At 43.3% G+C, this 14,285-nt stretch overlaps 1 protein-coding gene, 2 long non-coding RNA genes and 7 other non-coding genes across 10 annotated transcripts; 1 reads left to right on the top strand and 9 right to left on the bottom strand.

The window, feature by feature from the left end:
• Nucleotides 1–1,711: 1,711 nt before the first annotated feature.
• On the top strand, nt 1,712–4,300 carry LOC121554364 (ADP-ribosylation factor-like protein 2). Its single transcript, XM_041867924.2, has 5 exons — nt 1,712–1,935; nt 2,384–2,494; nt 2,647–2,809; nt 3,220–3,300; nt 3,453–4,300. Exons 1-5 carry the CDS (start codon nt 1,871–1,873, stop codon nt 3,585–3,587), a joined length of 555 nt encoding a protein of 184 aa, XP_041723858.1. The 5' UTR covers nt 1,712–1,870; the 3' UTR covers nt 3,588–4,300.
• Nucleotides 4,301–6,625: 2,325 nt separating this feature from the next.
• Nucleotides 6,626–8,967, bottom strand: LOC123487681. Its single transcript, XR_006659838.1, has 3 exons — nt 7,911–8,967; nt 7,483–7,525; nt 6,626–6,765 (listed from the first exon to the last, which is right to left on the bottom strand). It is a non-coding gene; the product is annotated as an uncharacterized LOC123487681 (long non-coding RNA).
• LOC121554788 lies at nt 6,837–6,911 on the bottom strand. The gene has a single exon (XR_005997798.1). It is a non-coding gene; the product is annotated as a small nucleolar RNA SNORD31 (small nucleolar RNA).
• On the bottom strand, nt 8,850–8,924 carry LOC121554779. Its single transcript, XR_005997789.1, has one exon. It is a non-coding gene; the product is annotated as a small nucleolar RNA SNORD31 (small nucleolar RNA).
• A 258-nt stretch (nt 8,968–9,225) lies between the features above and the next one.
• On the bottom strand, nt 9,226–9,300 carry LOC121554782. Its single transcript, XR_005997792.1, has one exon. It is a non-coding gene; the product is annotated as a small nucleolar RNA SNORD31 (small nucleolar RNA).
• A 285-nt stretch (nt 9,301–9,585) lies between these two features.
• LOC121554370 lies at nt 9,586–12,896 on the bottom strand. Its single transcript, XR_005997674.2, has 10 exons — nt 12,829–12,896; nt 12,300–12,342; nt 11,982–12,075; nt 11,754–11,801; nt 11,380–11,429; nt 11,067–11,120; nt 10,652–10,700; nt 10,141–10,177; nt 9,841–9,899; nt 9,586–9,653 (listed from the first exon to the last, which is right to left on the bottom strand). It is a non-coding gene; the product is annotated as an uncharacterized LOC121554370 (long non-coding RNA).
• LOC121554774 lies at nt 9,726–9,800 on the bottom strand. The gene has a single exon (XR_005997785.1). It is a non-coding gene; the product is annotated as a small nucleolar RNA SNORD31 (small nucleolar RNA).
• LOC121554790 lies at nt 10,363–10,488 on the bottom strand. The gene has a single exon (XR_005997800.2). It is a non-coding gene; the product is annotated as a small nucleolar RNA SNORD22 (small nucleolar RNA).
• LOC121554767 lies at nt 10,813–10,884 on the bottom strand. Its single transcript, XR_005997779.1, has one exon. It is a non-coding gene; the product is annotated as a small nucleolar RNA SNORD30 (small nucleolar RNA).
• Nucleotides 11,503–11,566, bottom strand: LOC121554763. Its single transcript, XR_005997775.1, has one exon. It is a non-coding gene; the product is annotated as a small nucleolar RNA SNORD29 (small nucleolar RNA).
• Nucleotides 12,897–14,285: the final 1,389 nt, after the last annotated feature.

The following is a 14,285-nucleotide window of genomic DNA, read 5'->3' as shown; positions in this document are numbered from 1 at the left end:
AAGCACCTGCTAAACGGCATATTATTATTATTAATGAAATGGGTTTCCATGGCTGAGCAGCCGCACACAAGCCTAAGATCACCATGCGCAATGGCAAGCTTTGACTGGAGTGGTGTAAAGCTCGCCGCATTGGACTCTGGAGCAGTGGAAATGCGTTTTCTGGAGTGATTAATCACTTTTTCACCATCTGGCAGTCCGACGAACAAATCTGGGTTTGGCGGATGCCAGGAGAATGCTACCTGCCCCAATGTATAGTGCCAACTGTAAAGTTAGGTGGAAAAGGAATAATGGTCTGGGGCTGTTTTTCATGGTTCAGGCCCCTTGGTTCCAGTAAAGGGAAATCTTAACACTACAGCATACAATGACATTCTAGACGATTCTGTGCTTCCAACTTTGTGGCAACAGTTTGGAGAAGGCCCTTTCCTGTTTCAGCATGACAGTGCCCCCGTGCACAAAGCGAGATCCATACAGAAATGGTTTGTCGAGATCGGTGGGGAAGAACTTGACTGGCCTGCACAGAGCCCTGACCTCAAACCAATCGAACACCTTTGGGATAAATTGGAACACAGACTGCGAGCCAGGCCTAATCGCCCAACATCGGTGCGCGACCTCACTAATGCTCTTGTGGCTGAATGGAAGCAAGTCCCCGCAGCAATGTTCCAACATCTAGTGGAACGCCTTCCCAGAAGAGTGGAGGCTGTTATAGCAGCAAAGGGCGGACCAACTCCAAATTAATGCCCATGATTTTGGAATGAGATATTCGACGAGCATGTGTCCACATACTTTTGATAATGTAGAGTATTTCAATTAAATTAAATAGACTTTATTGACATGGCAAGTTCAATTACTTACATTGTCAAAGTATACATATAACAACAATGGTGGGACCAACAGCAATAATAATAGTAGTAGTGGAAATGGGATTACCATTAAATGGGATTACCATTATTTCCCGTGAGCTCAGTTGGTAGAGCATGGCGCTTGCAACGCCAGGGTTGTGGGTTCAATTCCCACGAGGGGCCAGTATGAAAAATGTATGCACTCACTAACTGTAAGTCGCTCTGGATAAGAGCGTCTGCTAAATGACGTAAATGTAAATTCCTATTAGGATAAAAAAAACTCTAAACCCGATGACACTACAGCCTGATGTTATTGTCTCCATAGAATGTCAAGTGTGGTGTTAACCTATCATCTCTAATGTTCATTTTGAACAATCTACCTTTTCCCAAAACTCACCTTGCTTGCACAGCTGCCTACAATAACTCCTAACGTTGTCGTCCCTGATATGAACGGCAGGTGGCGCTATTTTGTCGCAAAATATAATGTCTTAACTAGTTACCACAACCACAAAGTCATATAGCCCGCCTAATTCCTCGTTTTAAAATTTGATTTTAAACCCAACCCTAAACCCATTGCTAACATTATGCCCAACCCTAACCAAGACCAAAAAGCACATTTTTGTTTTCATGAATTTTAACAATGCAGCCAATTTGGACTTTTTCGCTGTGGTAACTAGTGGAAACCAAAATATACGTTTCTAAAGGTCTATGTCGCTCCCTCTGAATTAGGTGGTACACAGCTGCGCCCTTGCCTTGGCGGCGGTTGACGAATAAAATAGCCTAAAGCCTTTGAGTGACGTTGAAGTAAACCAATCATATTTTGATCTGGCGTTTGTCCCAAACATCCACTAATCCGCGATTAGAGTGGGCGGGGCTACTTTAGTATCAACTTCCTACTTGTCTTGGAGCTGCGTGCTTGTGTTAGCTAGCAACAGTCATGAGAAAAACTATTATAATGTGTTGATATTATAACATCATATATCGTGTATTACTTCACTTTATATTAAGTAGTTTATCAAACGTTCGTCACGATGGGTTTGCTGACGATACTGAAGAAAATGAAGCACAAGGAGAGAGAGATGCGACTACTTATGTTGTATCCTTTCTGCTGATAATGAAAGAAGAGTTGTGATGAGTTAGTCAGCGACGATGTTTACCTAGCTATAGCTACATAACGTAGATATGCGGATGAAAGTGGTTTATCTACCTATGTAATCGGACTAGTTTTGTCGCCTGACTTTTGGGTCTGATACATTTGTGTTTTCTAAGTGGCCAGTTAGCTATGGTCATCTAGCTTCGCCTGTCGGCAAGTAGGCCCTAGCTAGCTACTGCGACTATCCGCCCGTCACACCCATAGCTAGGCTACATATCTTGCGATGTTTATAAGCTACGTTTGTTAACCCACTGGTTAAACGATTACTCAGCTATATGGCTATCCCTGCCTAATACAAGTGGTGCAAATGATGATGATGTGTGTGTGTGTCACCCTCTAATCTGTACGGAGGTCCCCCTGGCCAGTTCCAGTCCTTAACCATGTACTACAGGGGTCTAGACAACGCTGGTAAGACCACTATTCTGAAGAAGTTCAATGGCGAGGACGTGAGCACCATCTCTCCTACACTGGGATTCAATATCAAAACCTTGGAGCATAAAGGGTGAGTCAAAACACGCTACCGTTATCATCATCAGAGGGTCATCTTGCACCCCTTATCTTAGGCAGATGGGAGACTTCACACACTTTTATTTAACCATTCATTCACTCCTCTCTTCTCCTCGTGCTCCACTCTCCCTCTCCTCCTATCCTCAGGTTCAAGTTGAACATCTGGGATGTGGGCGGTCAGAAATCCCTTCGTTCTTACTGGAGGAACTACTTTGAGAGCACCGATGGGCTGGTGTGGGTGGTAGACAGCGCAGACAGACTGAGGCTGGAGGATTGCAGACAGGAACTCAGCTCTCTGCTGCTGGAGGAGGTACCTAGAGGGTTACACACACTTAAACACACAAACTCTCACACACACACAAAAGGTGGAGCGCATACCCCCAACACACACACACACACACACACACACACACACACACACACACATATGAATGAATGACTAACTTCTCTCTCTCTCCATTCCTTTATCTACCCCCCCCTCTCTCTCCATCCCTTTATCTACCCCCCCTCTCTCTCCCTTGCTTTATCTACCCCCTCTCTCTCTTGCTTTATCTACCCCCCTCTCTCTCCCTTGCTTTATCTACCCCCTCTCTCTCTCTTGCTTTATCTACCCCCTCTCTCTCTCCCTTGCTTTATCTACCCCCTCTCTCTCTCTTGCTTTATCTACCCCCCCTCTCTCTCTCCCTTCCTTTATCTACCCCCCCCTTTCCCTTTCTCTAGAGGTTATCAGGAGCTACTCTCCTGGTGTTCGCCAACAAACAGGACCTTCCTGGATCCCTGAGTAAAGAGACCATACGAGAGGTGAGAACACAGTTCCCCCTACACACACACACACACACACACACACACACACACACACACACACACTGACTCCCTCACAATTTCTGTGTTTTTATCATCAGTTGGTTGGAAATACTTCATCTCTTACTGTGTGTGTGTGTGTGTGTGTGTAGGCCCTGGGCCTGGATGACATTAAGACCCATCACTGGTGTATCATCGGCTGCAGTGCTGTGACAGGAGAGAACCTACTGACAGGAGTAGACTGGCTACTGGATGACATCGCTGCACGCGTCTTCACTGCAGATTAGCACCCCGGGTTTGCATTAATAAAACGCATCTGAAGAAGCTTCAGTGTTTCTCAACCTCCGGTCTGTGGGATGTTGTTTGCTATATAATGCTAGTTTTAGGGGATAGTTTCCCAGACACAGATGCTTTTCAGTCCAGGACTAGGGTTAATTGGTTTCCAGGAAACCACCCCTGAATGTGCAATCGCACAAAACCTAGCTTTCCTGTCCCTAATTAGAAAAAGGTTGAGAAACACTAGTAGGCCAGTCTGGGTACCAGTTTGTGCCATCATGCCACTGCACTGCTTGTCATGCCAAACAACAAGGAGTGGGATGACATCACAAACAGAGGGATGACATCACAAACAGAGGGATACTACAAAGCAGGAGAACATTTTTAGAAAGATACCGGTAAGCTTGAAATGGGCGTGGTCTAATTTACTCAACCAAAACGCACATCTAAACTCAGCGTTTTGAATCAACTCAAATCATGTTATTTTGGGTTGTTTATCAAAATTAGCTAACTAACTCATTGATCCTGCTTTGTAGTACACCTCTCAGATCTGTTAGGATGCTACTAGACAGTACCATCATACTGAGTTAGAACTGTTTACAGTGGTTGGTTGGTTGTCTGCCAACCAGTGCCTCACTTCAATGTATCTGTTATTCAATTCACTCACCCCACCATGGTTAGTGTTGGTGTGTAACTATTTATTAAATTCACTCACCCCACCATGGTTAGTGTGTAACTGTTTGACTTCATGTCTTGAAAAGGTTTTCATTTTATCACTGCAGAAAAGTACCATAAAATACAGTTTTCCAGGGAGTTCTAGAAACCAGTTAAAGAAACTCCATCCAACAACTATTTTGGTATTTGCTTAATTAGTCCAATGTTGGAATTGTCGTGTAAATTCACCACTAAGGACTCAAACTCAAAAGTAAATGAAGTAATCTTTAATGCGTGGAGAGGTTCACAAACTCAATACAAACTCTAAAGAGGTTCCCTTTCAGTCCTTCTATACTGCTACGCAAACAAGTTATAAGCATGGTTGGTTCCTGTATATGACTGATTTATACCACACAAGGCTTCCTACCTTGAAACGGAGCTATTGTATCACTCCTAGTTCCCAGAGCAATGTTCTGGGTGTACTGCCACATTGCTTATGAGGGTATGGGGTTTACTCCTTTGTGCAGTCAGTCACTCGCATGAACCTTGTAAGCAATCAAGTTCTCTGTGGTCCTCTGTAGCTCAGCTGGTAGAGCACGGCGCTTGTAACGCCAAGGTAGTGGGTTCGAACCCCGGGACCACCCATACACAAAAATGTATGCACGCATGACTGTAAGTCGCTTTGGATAAAAGCGTCTGCTAAATGTCATATTATTATTATTTATTATTATAAGACATGTCACTTTCAAAATACAGAAATCACCCCATATTTTGCCAATACCAAAATATAGGTTTTAGGTGGCACTTTCCTTTAAGGAAAGCATGCAGCAGCAGTCAGGTGAAAGGTTATTTGGCATGTCCAAAGTCAGACTGAGACCTTTTTAATGCCACAGAAAATCCCATCCATCTGAGTGATAAAAGGCATTTTATACCAATCATACTTTTTTAAAAATATATATTGTCCCATACACTAATAATCTTAATTCTTGATCAAGCTTCGCCGAACCACTATGGCCCAGATTATAGGACTGTGGTGTTTTGCTGCACTAGCCCAATTCACCACAAGAGACATACAGGTATTCTATCCTACTATTGCATACAGAACTGAAGTGCAATTAGAAGAGGATAGATGTAGAAAGTGCGCGCTGATGAGGTTTGTGACGGAAGAGGAAGTGAGACTACGTTTACGTCATTTAGCAGACGCTCTTATCCAGAGCGATTTACAAATTAGTGCATTCAATTTATGATAGCCAGTGGGACAACCACCCCATTTAAATTTTTTAATGGGGGGTAGAAGGATTACTTTTGTACTATTCCAGGTATTCCTTAAAGAGGAAAACCACTTGCTGGTTATTTTTTTTTTGTATTCAATTAACTCGGTAGACTAGACCCAGCTGCTATAGAGAGCAATAGTAATGGTATCTTTTTGTAGGCACAAACTCCGCCATGGTTCGATGGACAAATCCTATGGGAAAATTGAGTGTTCGGATCAACACTGAACAAGGTCTGTGGTAAACGCAGGCTGAAATCTTGTTTATTTTTCTAAAATCAGTTTACACCATTGAATGGAAGTATTTGTAATAAAATAAAAGCACATGCTATAATGGTCAGGTTTACCATTTCATAAAATGGGTAATCTAAAAGGCAATTTATTCTTGATCCGAAAATGTTATCGGTGCCGTAAGAACGCAGACCAAACCCAGCACTAAACAGCATTAACTGTACAGTATGTTAATTCTAATGTAATGGAGTCCAGGATTAGGCTCAATCTGTGTCCAGGAAACAGGCCCCAAAAACAAATCATTTCATCTCTGTAACCAAAATGGTATACCTTGGTAGTGCAGTCAGAACAAACGCTAAATTAACTTGTAGTGGTCAGAGCCCAAATTGAGCTCCCCACCTCACCGTAACTGCAGCGCCTTTGAAGCTGAACTCAGAGCTTGTACAAGCTGGCAAACTACAGCATTGATGTCAATGTGATCCACCCAGTTAAATATACCGAAACGTACCTTTTTCCCCCAACATGGAAAAGCGCCTGAGCGAACACCTCATCCACCATTATTGGCAGTATGGATTGCAGCATAAATTAACCGTTATGCCATATATTATCTATACACTGACCCAGCCTGGCGTTGTAGCCTGAACATGCTGCCTACAATAACACCCTTTCAAAAACAAGTCAATGGCGTAAAATAAGGAAAATAAGTCTGCTTTCTATAGCCAGTGAAAACGGTCACATCTGCTTTAGAACCACTTAGAATAAATGTGTAAAGATTTGAGATGACCGGAAATGTCATTGTTCAGTATTGAATTCAGCACACCAAATGGCTCATTCAAAAATGGCCAAATGGACCAAGTCTGATTTCCTACTGCCAAGAAAGAAAGAAAAAAAGCATCACATTTGTAGATTTATTTATTCAGCAAAACACACAGTCAGGGGTTGAATTGACTTGGCTTGGTTTTCCCAGTTCCAACGAGACTGTCCCACTTCCTTGCTGCCCAAACAGGAGTGCGAGCCGGTGTTCCACACGAGCACTAGAGGGGAAAATAGGGTGAGAATTAACTCCTGGTGACACTGTAGGGACAAGTAGACAAGCTATGAGATGACTTGATCAGAGGGGTAACCAATCAGTCAGCTTTCCATCAGACTGGGGCGGTAATGAGAACTCATCACGTCAGAGTATGTGGTGTGGAACACATTGCATGGTTCAGTGGGACGTCCAAGAGGACCATGCAACAGTAGCGTACATTAAGAACTTCTTCCTAATATTAAGTTGGGCCCCTTTCCATTATAATACATAGACAGTGTACAAAACAGCAAACACCTGCTCTTGCCATGACAGACTGACCAGGCGAACGCTTCCCCACTGATGTCTCTTGTTAAACATCAATTAGAGATGAAGAGACATGGATTGTTTATTTGCGCCATTCAGAGGGTGAATGGAGAAGACAAAAGAGCATTTGAACGGGGTACGGTAGGCGACAGGCACACCGGTTTGTGTCAACTGCAACACTTTTAGGTTTGTCAAGCGCAACAGTTTCTAGCATGTATCAAGAATGGTCCACCACCCAAAGGACAGCCAGCCAACGCCGATGCAGTTGTGTCATGGGCCAGCATCCCTGTGGAACGCTTTCGACACCTTGTAGAGTCCATGCCCTGACAAATTGAGGCTGTTGAGGGCAAACTCAATATTAGGAATGTGTTCTCTATACTGAGTGCATTATAAAACTGGAACCGTAACCAGTACACACCTTCCCACTCCACCAGGACAGCAACACTTCAACAGCCAACGAGCTAGAAAAAAAGAAACAAGTTTGAAAACCAAATAATCCCAATCTTAGATAATTAGACTACATGCAGAGCATTCTGAAACGAGATCAGCTTTATTTTGTTCAGTCATTGCAGCCATCCAGCCAGTGGTCCAGGGTCCGGGGTCAAGCCCCCCACCCAGACACCCTCCCTCCAGGCAGGCAGCCCACCTTACCCCTGCAGCCAAACAGGCTTGTCAGTGCCTGCCCAACCCACAGGAGGGCCGATGGGAGACGAGACCTTATCCAGCCCAAGAGCACTGGACAGGATTGTCACCTGACTGGATGATTCAACGGATTCATCATATACGACATTCCAGAATGCTTCATGTGGAAGGTGGTTTGAGATACGGTCAAAACAAGTCACCCACCTTTCCATAGACTGCAGACACTAGGACCTCAACCAGGTGGGGGGGGCAGAACACTAGAGGGACAAAGTAGGAGAGCATGAAGTGACATTTAACGAACTAGTAGCCAGACATGGGATCAGTCTACAGCAGTGGAATTCTAACCCTGGGGACCCAAAGCGGTGAACATTTGTTTTTGCCCTAGAACTGGTCTTGGGTGGGTATACCGTATACTGGGGGAGTTGAAAACGACAGGAGGGTTTTTCAAATACTGTTCTAATTAATTATTTGAAGTTACTCATTTTAATATGTGTAGCTACTTAAGTAAATACCTGCAGTCAACTTCAGCAATACATTAGGATAAATAAAACCTAATTTCACCTGTCACATGTCATTTACATAGTAGTAGGCCACGGTGTTTGTTTACAAGTACAACAATGAGACCAGAGCATTGTGAGTCACTTACTGTTGTGCCAGGTGAACTAACTACAGTATGGAATTCACAACTAAATGTTTGCCAGCTAGATGGCTTATAACTTATGTAAATGATAAAGGTTCAGCAGTTGTACATTTGGTTTGCTAACTTAGTAGTTAGTTAACCATCTAGCTAAGTGGTTAGCTTCTTCCAAAATCAAGCGTCCCTTGGTAACAGCAGAGAAATTCCCTCCTGGAACAAGCATTGGTTGCTAATATTTGTTTTGGCCATGCAGCAGACGTTCACGTTAGTGATGCTTGAGCATTATTTTTCCCATTTCATAAATAGAGCCTTGTGTGAACTTCCGGTAATACCGTATATCCCGGGATGGCACGGCCACTGGTCGTAGGACCAATCACAAATCTTTTCAGACCTTCCTGATCTGAATACGCAACACTAATTAGTGAAAGATCAGAATTGAGCTGTCGTCTAAACAAAGCTTTACATATAGGTCCCCAGAACCAGGATTGTGAAACACTGCTCTGGCGTATAGATCAGTTCGGAAACCAATCAGTCAGCTTAACATCAGACTGGGGCGGTAATAGGAAATCATCACGTCTACATTATAATAGAACAGAAGTTAATGCTGAGAGAAAACAAAAAATTCACACACCTTCCTGAAGACTGCACTCACTAGGATGTCAACTGGGGAGGACAGGAGTTAAGAGGGATTATTGAGTGACATTGAAAACTAGTAATCTTTATCTAACCCTGGGGACCCAAAGCGGTGAACATTTGTTTTTGCCCTAGCACTACACACCTGATCCAACTCAAACCTGTGGTTATTTGAGTCAGGTGTGTAGAACTAGGACAAGAGCCATGTGCACTCCTCGGGGTCCCCAGGACCAGGAAACACTGCTATAGAGTAGATCAGTTCGGTAACCAATCAGTCAGTTTTACATCAGACTGGGGCGGTAATAGGAAATCATCACTTCTACTAGCCCAAACCAGCAGGCAGACAGCACCATTATTCCATTCACATCTATTATTCAGTTTGTCCCCTGGCATCCAAACATGCTTAGTCTTAACACGTTTTTTCCACCACGCTAGACTGGCTAATGCTAACTACTCATGTTGCGCCTTGCCTTCAGCCAGAGACTGCTGCAACCTTATTGGCTGAACGTCAGGAAGTAGCATTGATTGCAGTTGGACGCAGATGACAAATGAAACGGCACCATCTGCCAGCTGGTTGTGCTACACTTCCACACCTAATAACTTAAATTACACACCTTGACTTCATTTCACAGCAAAGAGTTTCCTTCTAGTGGCCAGTCTAGTACAACAGTTAGGACCTGGAAGAGGAGATTTTAAATCTAAATTAATGTGCTAAAAACATCAGTACATCAAAGTTGCCCCCCCATCTCTATAGATCAGTTCGATAACCAATCAGTCAGCTTAACATCAGACTGGGGCGGTAATAGGAAATCATCACTTCTACATTATAAAAAAAGGACAGAAGTTAGGTCAAATCATACACACCTTGAGGTAGTGCAGTAACAAGTGTCTACTAGTGACTAGTCTGGTACCACCGTCAGGTCCTGAAGGGGAGAAGGAATAAACATGACTAGCAGTACATTAAACTGCTTTATTGTCTGATAGATCAGAGGGGGAAAACTGATTGTTACATCAGACCAGGGAGGTAATATAATCTAAAATAAAAAGGGAACTGATCCCAGAGCAGCACTATCACCCTGAGAGACTAAATATGGGAAAGTGCTGACCAAGACCCTGTACTACATCAGGTCAAGAATGGAGTTACTTGGACGTTAGAATACTAACCTTCAGACTCCATCCTGCTTCAACTGCATTGATGGTACTGTAAAATAACAGAAACAGGTTAGGGAGAAATAAACCCACTACGTCCGAGTAGCCCATCCACCCCAGTGATTTGTGCTGCTACTAGCGTTTCGTGAATTACTCTGCATCTACTGAAACCAAAATGGCGGCCATTTTAGATAAACAATGCAGAGCTAACAGCCATTTTATGTGTTTTGTCTCTGGTCCCATCAGACAGTTGGTAACCCCAACGAGCCGTCCCCTTGTTGCCCTGGCAACGCCAGTGGGTCCACCTTTGCAGGTTCTGTCGTTGACGCAGGGCGTAAGACGCGTGCGGTGTCATCACCAGGAGCCAGAGTCACCATGACTACCAAACGTCAACACTTGTTTGCAGTGAGTTTTAACACTAGGCTGGTGGTAATAGCTCGTGGCTAAGGCTCTGGTTAAGATTCATTTCCCATGACATCGCATCTCTAGTCAGTCACTGAACGTCCTCATATTAACCAAAACTCACCTGTCTAGCTGCCATCACGGCTCCCTGCCCAGCCACATACAGAGGAAACCTACCAAGACAAAACGCGTCAGGTTAATGTCTTTCTGAGGACCAGATAGGTACAAGGAAGGTGTTAGCCGTAACACATGTAGCCCTTATGACAGGGTTACGTAGTCCTCTGCTGAAGTCAGCTATTCCTTTTCTCAACAGGAGTTCAGACGAACGAGATTCCAAAGAGAATATTCATCATGTTCAGCAGAGGGACAAGATAACTCAAACTACAAAGGTGTTGCGTTCAGCTAAGTTAAGTTGTGTACATACTAATACTATATTTAAAAAGGACATCAAACTACACATTGAAAATTGGAACTACCACTTTTAGGACAAGTTAAGACACTGGTATTAAAATATCCATTTAGACTGGATGGCTCCTTACATGCATAGCTTAGAGCAGCCCAGAACACCAGCCATCTTGTTTCAGGACAGTCCACTGTAAAACAAAATGGAGGACGTGTAACTAGACTGCAACAAGACAGTCAAGCAAGCGTTCTTTACTACGCTGCAGGGTGTCAGGTCATTTAACATCAACAGGAATTCAGACGAACGAGAATGTGGTCGCAGAGAACGATTGTTATTCTGGGAAAGACTTCCCTTTAGTGCACTACTTTTGACCAGGGCCCTTAAAGCTCTATCAAAAGTAGTGTACTATAGAGGGAGCCATTTGAGACCGTTTTAGAACCGCAACTTACCAGTGTGTTTGAGTCCATGTTGCAATTCCACTGACCACAGAGCGCAAACCCTGTAGAATGAAAGGCATAGATTTTATTAGTACGATGCTTAAGAAATCAAACATTACTGCTGCATTAGCTACAGCCACTCAGTAGTTCATGTCGTTTCACATCGGTTCAAAGTGAGCTAAGTTTGTCATCATTGGGACTGTAGCATGTACCGGTAGCCATGGCAACTAAACAGTAATTCCAAGAGGCCATCTTGAATAGTCAGCCAACCAAAAGGGGCTAGTGAAAGAGTCTGCATCCAAAGTCCCACCCAATACCCTTCAAGGTGCATTAAGGGAGATGGGGTAACATTTCAAATGTAGCCAGTGACTTAACATTTCACAAACCTGAATTTTCAGAAAGCACATCAGTGTCATGGTCTGGAATCAGGTATCCTACAGAAGGAATCACAAAATAATTTTAGTTATAGTTTGGCTTCTATGAGAGGTTAGAATGTTCCTAAATCGAGCCGATCAGAACAAAGAGTAGCTTCACAAAACAATCGCACCATATAGCAGATTTGGTGCCATTGGAACTGTCATGGACACCAGTGAACAAACTCAAATGGAACTCACCAGCACACGCATTCCTATTCCGGAATGGAACTCGAAGTGGAGATTCTGTTCAGATGCCTTGAAGTCACAAAGTCATGTTGCAAACAACACAGACCTAAGCAAAGGACACATCTACATTAGTGACTTACAAGCCTGTATATTACAAGAGGCTTTGGAACACATAGCAAGGAGGCCATCAGATCAAAGTTAGCATCACCAAAAATCAGACATATGCTTGTCTTTGAGGATCATCATTTAGATACCAAAGTATCTCTTTAAGGTGAAGGGCAGAGTAGCAGTGCACAGCCAATGTTCCCGGTGGTAAGTCAATGCACTCACATGTCAATGTGTTCTGGACTTCCCTGGCATCTGTCCTGCATTTCTGTTGATCAGGGGGAAAAGTTAGGGAGTTCCATTTTTAAATAGGCAACATGCAGGCATATAGAATACGATATTGGTAGCGTCGCAAATGGCACCTTTTTTCCAATACAGTGTACTACTTTGGACCAGAGCCATGTTAATAAGTACTGCACTATTGAGAACAGGGAACCAGTATGGGAATCAACGGGTCGAAACAGGGGCCAAATGCTACTCAGAATCTGGTAAAGAAGTGTCTTCTTCAAAGGCTGATTCGGTAAGAGAGAGTTCATTTTATCATCACCGTAGCACAGACCTCTAACGTTGGGTTTACTATGAATAATGGTGTACTTCTACTAACTGGCAAGCTAGCCTACTAGCTAACACCAACATGACACGTGGTTAGCTAGTCGCTAACGACAAACACCAAGCTAGCCAGTTATTAAACTAACGTTCGCTTGCATCATTTTATTGCCGCAGAGTGAGTTATTGTACCATGTCAGCAGCTTACCCGAGCGGCACATTCTCTCCCGAGACGTTGGCATCTTGAAAGGAGAAAATGAACAAGTTTACACAGGACGAGCCACAAAAACGCTGCTCTTCTTCTTCTTCTTCTTCTTCTTCGGTAGGGTTTATCAGCGGTTGGCATCCAACGTTATGGCGCATTATCGCCACCTACTGTACTGGAGTGTGGGCCAGAGACAGGGAGAAACTAAATCCTACCTGCCAGCCCCGTTGCTCTTAAAAAGATAACAAAATATTTGAGATTATATCTAATGACGTTCTACTCAATATACTCTTTAAACCAATTTCCTGTATCCCCTTCTCCCTCATACTAGATCTCATCCTCTCTCTTTCCCTCTGATACTGCCCACACTGTAGCAATACATGCTCCACGGTCTCTGTTTCCTGACAATAATCACACTTTCCTGTTGGATGCTTTTGTGGGGTTCTATTTTCTAATAATTGGATTTGTATGTGAATGAATAGCTTAGAAGGAATGCATTAATGATAAGCATAGGTTTGTACTATACTGATATAAAATGTTTCACATAACAGGCTGTGATTCATGTGTGGAACGTTAGGGGGTAAGATGAGATAAGGACTTGTCTCAAAATATTAGACTACACTGCTTCTTTGTGATCTGTGAACCGTCCAGGGATATGGGTACTGCAAAAAAAGTGCTAACTCCACAGGTTGTTATGATAAACTTATGCCTGGCAACAGAGTGCAACAAGTGGAGCGCCAAGGGGTTGGGACCAGCCCGTGCGCCAACGGATTGGCTGAGTAAATCTAAACCACGCTCAGTCTCTACTCTGATTGGCCAGCAGAGAGGTGGGAACTATCTCTCTCTGTCAGAGTATTTGAGGAAGAACCTGTAACAATGGATCAGTTCTCTGTCTGCCCTGCGTGGTATTTCAGTGAGCCCGTATACGAACCTTCATACTTATCATACATACATTTTGCATATAATAAATTTAGCTTGGATTGAAGATCTCTTGATTCTTATTCCAATAACAGATTTGAATTACGCAATTTCTAACAATTGGTGACCTCCGACTGTGATCTGGTAGCGGAACTTCGCTGGGATTCATCCAGCCTATTGGACATCACTGTCGTCGAACTGTGTGTTTCACAAAGTGCCCGGGCTTCTAAAAACACAGGTAAGCAGACACCTATTGTTATATAACTAAAGTTCTGCATATTGGCTTCATCCAAATTAATTTTGGGAAACACCTGTTTGATGTAAGTGAACCCTATTGTACTATAAATAACGATTACAGTATACTACTTCGATTTCATAATATACTATGCAAATGTTTGATAATTGTGATGGTTAAACCCATGGGAGTGCGACGCTATGACTGAGGCTCATAGGAGGTACTTTAAAATAGATTAGACAGTACGACGCTATGACTGAGGCTCATAGGAGGTACTTTAAAAGTTAGACAGTGCAAGTGTTGTTGT

This window comes from Coregonus clupeaformis, unplaced genomic scaffold (assembly GCF_020615455.1).
Source record: "Coregonus clupeaformis isolate EN_2021a unplaced genomic scaffold, ASM2061545v1 scaf1809, whole genome shotgun sequence".
Classification (NCBI taxonomy): Eukaryota; Metazoa; Chordata; class Actinopteri; order Salmoniformes; family Salmonidae; genus Coregonus; species Coregonus clupeaformis.
Note: the sequence above shows the minus strand (reverse complement) of the source record. Positions and strands in the feature narration are given on the sequence as shown.

Coding starts and splice junctions, on each gene's coding strand:
- LOC121554364 (XM_041867924.2), top strand. CDS start 1,871: ATGGGTTTGCTGACGATACTGAAGAAAATGAAGCACAAGGAGAGAGAG. Junction 1,936..2,383: donor GAGATGCGACTACTTATGTT/GTATCCTTTCTG, acceptor CATGTACTACAG/GGGTCTAGACAACGCTGGTA. Junction 2,810..3,219: donor GCTCTCTGCTGCTGGAGGAG/GTACCTAGAGGG, acceptor CCCTTTCTCTAG/AGGTTATCAGGAGCTACTCT.